The sequence below is a fragment of the Myotis brandtii genome, unplaced genomic scaffold, assembly GCF_000412655.1.
Source record: "Myotis brandtii unplaced genomic scaffold, ASM41265v1 scaffold209, whole genome shotgun sequence".
Taxonomy (NCBI): domain Eukaryota; kingdom Metazoa; phylum Chordata; class Mammalia; order Chiroptera; family Vespertilionidae; genus Myotis; species Myotis brandtii.
This window is the reverse complement of record NW_005357806.1, coordinates 1,183,594-1,193,294: the sequence shown is the minus strand read 5'-3', so window position 1 is coordinate 1,193,294 and position 9,701 is coordinate 1,183,594. Positions and strand designations below refer to the sequence as shown.

General features: G+C 41.2%; 1 protein-coding gene across 7 annotated transcripts in view; it reads right to left on the bottom strand.

Moving 5' to 3' along the window:
* Positions 1-9,695, bottom strand: part of BICD1 (bicaudal D homolog 1 (Drosophila)) — a 206,666-nt gene extending 196,971 nt beyond the window's left edge. For all 7 annotated transcript variants that reach the window (XM_005865666.2, XM_014539216.1, XM_005865668.2 and 4 more), the window contains exon 1: positions 9,244-9,695. In XM_005865666.2, coding sequence (XP_005865728.1) covers positions 9,244-9,456 — 213 coding nt within the window. In that variant the 5' untranslated portion in view covers positions 9,457-9,695. The remainder of the gene's footprint in view (positions 1-9,243) is intronic.
* Between the last annotated feature and the right edge of the window lie 6 nt (positions 9,696-9,701).

The following is a 9,701-nucleotide window of genomic DNA, read 5'->3' as shown; positions in this document are numbered from 1 at the left end:
AATCATGTAATACTCTAAAAAAAAAAAAAAAAAGGAACCCAAAGAGAACCACACCAAGACACATCATAATTAAAATGCCAAGGGCTGCCCTAACCGGTTTGGCTCAGTAGATAGAGCGTCGGCCTGCAGACTGAAGGGTCCCAGGTTCGATTCCGGTCAAGGGCATGTACCTTGGTTGCGGGCACATCCCCAGTAGGGGCTGTGCAGGAGGCAGCTGATCGATGTTTCTCTCTCACTGATGTTTCTAACTCTCTAACACTCTCCCTTCCTCTCTGTAAAAAATCAATAAAATATATTTTAAAAAAACAAACCAGAAACAGTCTAGCCGGCGTGGCTCGGCGATTGAGTGTTGACCTATTTACCAGGAGGTCACAGTTCCATTCCTGGTCAGGGCATATGTCCAGGCTGCAGGCTCCATCCCCAATGTGGAGTGTGCAGGAGGCAGCCAATCAATGATTCTCTCTCATCCTTGATGTTTCTATCTCTCTCTCTTCCTCTCCCTTCCTCTCTAAAATCAATAAAAATATTTTTTTAAAAAACCAATAACATCCAGAAACATATGAAATTACTTGGAATACCTGGTATAAGGTCAAAAATATTCAGACTAGAAAGGGCACATTAGAGATTGTTCTATATAAACCCCTTTCCAAACATAAACCCACCAGGATGGTATTCCCAGCATATGGTTGGCTAGAATCTCCTTAAAATTTTTTGTGACCGGGAACTCACAATTTCCTAATGAAAGCTGCCTGGTTCCATTCTCAGGAAGCTATACCTGTTAGTTCTTCATTTTGATCCAAAATCTAGCTCCCAGGAACCCACTGAGCCCTGTTCTGCTCTCTGAAGCCATGTACAAAAATGTCAGTGAAAAGTAACTCAATGGATCAGTTCCATAATAGTATAGGCCTGATTAGAGAAGTAAAGTGAATCCAGAAGGAAAATGAGTTTGGGCCAGGTGTTCAAAGGAAAAGAGAACTATAAAATTTTGTCTTTTCTTAAACTGTGGCCCGGCTGACGTGGCTCAGTGGTTGAGCATCAACCTATGAACCAGGAGGTCACAGTTCAATTCCCAGTCAGGGCACACGCCTGGGTTGCAGGCTCGATCCCCAGTGTGGACGTGCAAGAAGCAGCCAATCAATGATTCTCATCATTGATGTTTCTTTCTCTCTCCCTCCGCATACCCCCCCCCACTTCATCTCTGAAATCAATAAAAATATATTTTTTAAAAACCTGTGGAAGGGTACAGTACAAGTGTGAAAACAGGTGGATTTCCCTGGCTGCAGCTGAATAACCAGAGTGGAAATGGAAAGGAGGGAAAACACCGAGAAGAGTTGATGCCTATCCCTGAAGGCTAGGTGAAAATTACTGCAATTAAGCAAGAGTAACCTGTACTTTGTAAAAAAGTAGAATAAATTTGAAAAGCAAAGCACAAGTAGGTAAATAAGTAGACTACATTACTTTAAAACACAGTGTCGTGGAAGTTTAGAGCTAATAAAAATCATAGAGATTATCTATTCCAAACCCTTAATTTTATAGACAAAGTAATTAAACCCCAGGAAGAAAAGGTATCAATTGCCACAAGGAAGAACAGTTTTGTGGAACATTTTCCTGTCTTGTACCCTCTTCTCCCCATGGCCTGTATTCACATGCTGAATCGGAGATGCTGTAGAACAGTGGTCAGCAAACTCATTAGTCAACAGAGCCAAATATCAACAGTACAATGATTAAAATTTCTTTTGAGAGCCAAAGTTTTTAAACTTAAACTATATAGGTAGGTACATTGTTATTAACTTAATTAGGGTACTCCTAAGGCTTAGGAAGAGCCACACTCAAGGGGCCAAAGAGCCACATGTGGCTCGCGAGCTGCAGTTTGCCGACCACTGCTGTAGAAGGTCCTAACCAGCCATCTCAAAACTCAAGTATCACCAGGCAAAGAGGGGATGACGTAATGAGCCCCAACTGCCTGAATCATCCTGGCTTCTCACCAAGACCCTGTGTGGACAGGATGTGGCCACACTGCGGGACCGGTTCCTGCTGGCCGTGGACACCAGCCACCCATTATGCTGATACACATAGCTCCCTCCAGCCAAAAAGACAAGAAATCAGATTCTCTGCTAATTCACCCACAAAACTTCCTTTTTCTTTGGTATTGATTGCTATGGGGCAACCAAACAAATTCCACCCATTTCTTTTAAACACACCTACACTTGTGCTCTCTGTCACTTACCACCCAAGCTATTCTCAGGGGAGAACACAAGCCACCCACCTGCACCCCCACTACCACCCACACCCGCTGAGGCTTTCTGGTTTTCTTCCCGAATCCATCCCATTTTCTTCACACTTTAAACATCAGTGCCTTAAAAATACAGTCCTGCCCGGCCAGTGTGGCTCATGGTTGAGGGTCGACCTATGAACCAGGAGGTCACACAGTTCGATTCTCAGTCAGGGCACATGCCCGGGTTGTGAGCTTGGTCCCTAGTGTGGGGCGTGCAGGTTGCAGCCAATCAATAATTCTCTTTCATCACTGATGTTTCTATCTCTCTTTCCCTCTCCCTCTCCCTGCCTCTCTGACATCAATAAAAATATATATTTTTTAAATACAGTCCTGCCCTACAAAACACTGCATTTTAAAAGTGCATACTAGTAAATGAAAAATGCCAGGTTGCAGAGTAATATGTATGGCACAATTTCACTTTTATAAAAACAAGAACAAACAAACAAACAAAAAACCCCGCATATGAATTCGTATGTTTAAACGTATTTAAAACAAGTATAAGAGAATACCCACCATAGTAGTAGCAATACAGACAGATTTGAGAGGAGAGGAAGGGGAATTTATTAATTTGTATGTGATTTTATCTAGCTTGGATGATAGCCAGAAACTGTCATAATTATGCAACTGTAATTTTTAAAGTGCAACTAACCTCTTATAAAAAAAATTTTTTAAACACTTAAAAGCACTAATGGAATTTCAAGTACCAGTCAGTGAGGGAGGTGCTGCTGCTCCCACTCCTCCCTCCAGAGAGGTCAGCGAGGACTAATTTTCCACTGAGGCTGCCCTGGAAGTCCTCACTGTGCCAACCCAGCTTCTCTGCCCACTGTCTACTAGTCTGCACATCTCCTAATTCAGAATACAATCTGAATTAGTTAGTGAAAATGTAGTTAAAGTGTTCATATTTTCCATATTCTGGAAATTAGGTTTGGGCAACCAAGTACACAGATTATTCATTTGTTTTATTGAAAGTTGAGTATTTGAATTCCTCTTGCAACTCATGTCTCCCCTCAAAGAAAACATGAATTAAAAGGACTCACGTATCTTTGGCCATCAACTCCATTCTCTACAAGTGCTCCGGGCCATGGGACCTTCCTTCGTGAATGGAACTATCTATCCATCATGAGACTCTCAACTCACTACTTCCAGTCACATCCAACACTGAGCTCTGCCCTACACCTCCCAGGTTCATCCCCTCCTCACTATCCCTTCTGCCCTGGCACAGCTTCAACCCACCCTCTGTGACCAACACCATGACCTTCTAAACTGCACTGAGACTGCCCAGCCGGCATGGCTCAGGGTTGAACACTGACCTATGAACCAGGAGGTCACAGTTCAATTCCCGGTCAGGGCACATGCCCATGTGCCCAGGCTGTGGGCTCGATCCTCAGTGTGGGGTGTGCAGGAAGCAGCTGATCAATGATTTTCTCTCTCATCATTGATATTTCTACCTCCCTTCCTCTCTGAAATCAATAAAAATATTTTTAAAAAATAAATAAACTGCACTGTGACTGAGATGTTTCACTCTTTGCAGTGACAAGAAAGTGGGATTCTTCCCAAACTAGGTTTCACCACTTGGCTTTGCAGCCTGAGAAGAATCCTTAACCTCTCTAAGCCCAACGTATTTTCCTCTTCTTTCAAGTATAATTCAAGTAATACCTTGTAAACGGGTATTATAAGAAATAAAGATAAGGCATGCAACGTGCCTACATGGTGCTTTGCTCATAGTTCAATGCTTTATTCTTACTATTTTCTTACCTGTAAAAATGGGCAAGAAGCCTCCAAGTTACTTTGAGGATTAAATAAGATAAGATGTAAGGCACCAAACACTTCCTTTTAATGGTTCCGCAGTCCCAAGACCAAATGTAGCCACTACCGCTTTCCCTCTTTCATCTCCTGCCACCTGACTGCACATGCCTTTCTTTACCATAACGAATGATTTAATGGTAAGACTATGCATCTCTTCATGTCCTCCTCTCCTTCAAAGCCATATTTATAGGTATAACCTTATGTGTGAGAAAGTCCTTTACTGTATTTTTCAACATACAAGTAAATATATTGTCAACCTGGAACACAATATCAATACCCACAAAGTACAAGTGCATTTAAAGGGACAACAGGGAAGAATATTTGTAAGCATGAAATTCTGAAAAAAAAATCTTCAAACCATGGCTTCTGTCCATGTTCGTGCAAACATGGTAAATGTGATGAAAGAGTATAAAATCTCGTGAAATTATATCTGAGAAATAACTTTGCCACAGCTGAAATGTTGAATTGAAATAAAAAGAGGGGATGATGCAAGGTAAAGCAATTGGGTCAAAAAAAAATAAAAAAGAGAAATGTGATTGAAAGAGGTTATGATTGTTTTTGAAGTTGTTCACAGTTTCCAGAGCTTATGCTGATATATTTTAGATGTTTGATTAATTTGATAATAAACTGAATAATAAATGTAAATGTTTCTTCTTTAAAAGCAATAAGGGAAAAATAATAGCTTAAGTCAAATAAAGTATTAACTTTCTCTATGTTTATTCATAGATTGGAAAAAAATCTGGTGTTTTTTTTACACCCTCCCCCTCAATATGATTTCATGATTAGAATTTACAGGCATAAAATAAGCTAACAATCTTTCTTAAGCATCTGGGGGGGTGGGAGATTAGTTCTTTAAAGATGAAGGCAGGTAATTAAGTGGCTTTCATCGGGTCCCTAATGTGACAATTTCTAAAAGTAAGTTAAATATTTATTTATTGAATGATTTCACTATGGCCCTGGGGAAAAAAAAACATGTCCAGTGCCCAGACAATGCTTCTTCAGCAGGTGGTGTTAGACATCCTTGGTATCAGGGTTGAGAAACAGACCAAGAAAATGAGTTGAAGATTCTTAGTCCATAGTCTATTGTAACCTAGCTGCGAAACTTTTCTGAAGTTGTCCTGTCATGCGGACATGTTTTCTAAAATGATACCAGAAATGCTGAATCATTCCTCTCTTAGGGGAGCTTTTTAAACTTTACTACATTTAAAATTTCAACTATATTTTTTAAGTTTAAAAGAAATCCTTAAATTTGAAGTCTATGGGGTTTTTAAAATACATTTATATTTTTGTTTTTCAAGTTATCTTAGAATCATGACTTCTTCAAATACTATTTTGGCCTGGGGACAGACCGTGTTGATTTACGCACATCCCAGACATAAAACCAGCCAGGGCATAATTGGGCATGGGTGCCCCTCAGGTCACTGAAAAGCAAGCATTATCTGTGAACTCAAACCACGGTCAAGTATTCTAGTGAACATGCTGCTTTGTCCAGCTGCCCAAGTGTAATGAAAAGGAGACCATGGTGATGTCAGACGTCATCCTTTTTTCAGATCCTTAGTACTTTTCTTTGAAGTGTGTTCTTTTGGGAACACAATTACAGCAGTCGTGTAGGCACAGGGTAGAGGCCTGAGTGTCATCAGCCCAGGCCAAAAAGCAATCTGAACTGAGAAAAGACATGTCTAAAAAAAAAAAAGTAATAACTTCATCATCTTAATTTTGTACATCTCCAGGCAACACTGCTCACTCGCATTACTGTCAGGGCAGTACCTGGCCTGGGAAGGAAGGCGGCAGCATTGCTGGATGCTGACTCTCAAAAACAAAATGACCTATAAAGACTGAGCCAAATTGCTACAATGCAAACTACTAATGTCCAACTTGGACTTAATACAGTATTTTTCTATTGACATTCCCATTCCAATTATTTTGTAATGAATCATATTTGTTGCAAGAGCCTAGAAGCAAGCCAAAGATGCTCGGCTGGTGTGGCTCAGTGGTTGAATGTCAACCTATGATGAACCAGTAGGTCAAGGTTGGATTCCCAGTCAGAGTTCAATCCCCAGTAGGGGGTGTGCAGGAGTTAACCAACCAATGAGTCTCTCTCATCATTGATGCCTCTATCTCTCTCTCCTTCTCTCTTTTTCTCTCTGAAATCAATAAAAAATATATTTTTTAAAAAATAAAGAAGGCAAAGATGTATTTTATACTTAGCGTTCTAGATATACATTATTTGCTGTATATACCTGAAAATGAACAAAACTTCCTCTTGAAAAATCAGAGCACTCAGAAAGCATGTTTTTCAAAAAATGACTTCTATGTGCTATCATCATTGGAGTATTTTAGTTTGCACAATTATTTTGAATTTACTTTTAAACAGGAAATATTTTTGAGACTGATTTAACTAATTTAAAAATGCTCCTGCTCTGGCCAGTGTGGCTCAGTTGGTTGAGCATCATCCCCTGCACCAAAGGGCTGCTTACTCAATTCCCAAACAGGGCACATGCCCAGGTTGCGGGCTCAATGCCTGGTTGCATGTGGGAGGTAGCCAATCGCCATTTCTCTGTCACATTGATGTTTCTCTCTCTCCCTTCCTCTCTCTTTAAAATCATATATATTTTTTAAAAAGCTAAATAATACTCCCAACCAAAGTATATATTGTAGTAAAAGAATAAAAATAACAGGTCTCACTATCAAATGATCAAGTATAATTATTTTATTACCCTAATATATATTTGTTAATATATTTGTATTGATTTCAGAGGGGAAGGGAGAAGGAGAGAGATAGAAACACCCATGTTGAGAGAGAATCACTTATCGGCTGCCTCCTGCATGCCCCCTACTGGGGATCAAGCCCACAACCCGGGCATGTGCCCTGACTGGGAATTGAACAGTGACCTCCTGGTTCATTTGTCAACACTCAACCACTGAGCCACACTGGCTGGGCTACCCTAAAATATATTTTATATAGTTGTATAAGCCAGTCATTAGGAACCTAAAATTGAATTACATTTATGCTAAATGCAACTCAAAACACATATGTAAACAAGTATCATTTAGTAAAAATCCTCCTGATAAATTCTATTACCCTCCTGCTATAAAGAACAAAATATGCCTCAAATTTCTTACATAAACAAAAATAATTGGTGTTTGCATTATTCTCTGTTAAGAAACCAGTGTTATACTATTCCTACAAAACACTGTTTTGTCATTTTCCCCACTATTGCTGAAGAAAGCAATACAGATAGTTTCTTAACACTAGTCCCTTTCCATACCTCCTCATTTTCTTGGTCTTTCTCTGACACTAATCAATATTGACTAGTGAATGCTTGATAAAGATATCTTCTTCCAGTATACATTTATTCTTTCTTAAAATTCTTATTGCACATTCACTATGAGAGGCTTTGTGTTAAAGACTTTGGAGACAAAGTACATTAGGTCAGATTCCTTGCCTAAGAGCTCATGGTCCAGTAAAGGCAAAAAACAACTGCATTAAGGTTTACTCTACATGGTCAGTACAATGACACAGAAGAAAAAAAAACTGGAAGGGTTATTTAAATCGAGCAGGAAGGTCAGGTAACCGTTCTACTCCATTTCACTAAAATAAGTCTTCCTCCTTTATGAAGGACGTGATGGCCTAACACTGCCTGGTTTGCACTTCCTTGTCTTGGCAAAGCCATGATGATAGATGTAGACAACATCAAAATATCTCTGAGAATTACAATCATCATCCTGTTTCCTGACTTCACAAGGTTTAGTCTGACTGGGTTTAAACACATCAGCCCAAGACCCAATCTAAACTGGAAAATACTAGTAAGTCCAGCTGTTTTTAGAACAGACATGTCCATGGTCAGAGAAACATGAACGAGAAATTTACAGCCTGGTACACAAAAATCTGATTTCCAGGTAGAATTTTTACCATATATTAATTTTGGGGACATTTAGGCATCAGAGTAAAAATAAGAGGTACCTGAAAGTATAAATGCTTACCATATTATGTCCTCAAATAGAAGGCAAATTGATTAGTTATGCCATAAATGTTTTAAACTGTAACAACACAAAATAATATGCCCCCGCCCCCCCACAAAAAACTGAGTGTGTTGTAAGAAACGCATTTTTTATATCATATACAAAATCAGAATTAACATTTCAAATGCCAATGTGCACCTAAAAATAAAGACTTGCCAAGCATTGTGTACATTTAAATGTATTTACCAGCTACTTGCTACCCATAGTGTCTCAGAAATGGGATGAAACAGGCTGAGTTCCTTCAACAATATGTATATTCCTATGAGTGTTGTTGATAGGAAATCAAAGCATATGTATTCTTTTCTTCCAATCCATTAGCCAGTCTCTAAAAGAAGCCAAATTCCAAAAGACTAAAGAGGACAAGTGTCCATTTGTGACAGTCTCGCTTTATAAATACAGTCATTTCAAACACAAGAGCCTCCTGTGAAGTGCAGGTCTACCCACGTATCTGATCTATACCATTCTTCAGACCATTTGTGCGGGAGTTAAACTGTCCCTGGTCAGAGTGACCTCATAAGACCTGTGCATGGCCCAGCCGGCCTCACTCAGGGGAAAGCAGGGCAGTGGGACCATCCAGCAGAGTTGTTTTTCTCCCTCAGCCAGATGACAGGAATACGTACAGCCCAGGAGAAGGAAGACTGTCAAATGGGATTGGCAGGGACTTCTCCTAACAGTTCCCTCTCTCATCAAGAAGTGATTACCTTCTGCAGAAGGCGGAGGTACCCTAGATTCTACCTCCTGAAATTGTGGGTCCTGGTCACAAACCTACTTATCGCCTTTATGGATTATGGGATTGTCGCTGAAACCTGGGTTTGCAGTAGCAGCAGTTTTGTGAAGTTGGGTGTATACGTTCCTACCCAGTGGAATGTCGCCTCCGAGTGCTGCGACTCCAAGGCTCATGAATCTCCCACCCCCACAGCCACTACCTCCCAAATTCCAGCTTATGCATTCATTTCCTGGGCAATTTTTCTCTTGTGAGGAAAACAATGGACCCTTTCAATTTCTCTTATCAACAAAGGGCTCTAAGATGAAGAAACAATCCTTTCAATAGCATCCTTTCCGACTTCGTGATAAATGAGTGGGGATGAGGTTGGGGATGGGGGGGGGGGGCAGGAAGGAAGGGGTGACAGGCGACTCACCTCTTTCAGCTGCTCCAGCTCCTGCTTGAGGCTGTCGTACTCAGCCTCCAGCTCGTCATACTGCTGCTTAAGGGTCAGCTTCTCCTCCAGGACCACCAGCCCGTACTCAGCAGCCTGGATCTTCTCGTGGGTCGTCTCCGTGAGCTCCTTGGTCAGCCTCTCTATCTCAGTCTTATAATGGTCCACCGTCTGCAACACCTCTTCTGCGGCCATAGCCCCGGTGCGCGCAGTCGGGAGGGGGTCACAGGGCGGGGGAGCTGGATGCCAGGCAGGCGGAGCAAGGGAGAAGGAAATGGGGAGGGAAGGGGCTAAAAAATGGAAAAGAAAAGTGTGGCTGGATGAACGAGCAGAGCAGGGTCCTGTCTGCTCCTCTGGCAGCAGCAGTAGCTACACCGCCCGAGACCCTGCCGTGCAGCGCAACATGGAGAATGCAGCGGCGAGGACAGGGGCGAGGCGGC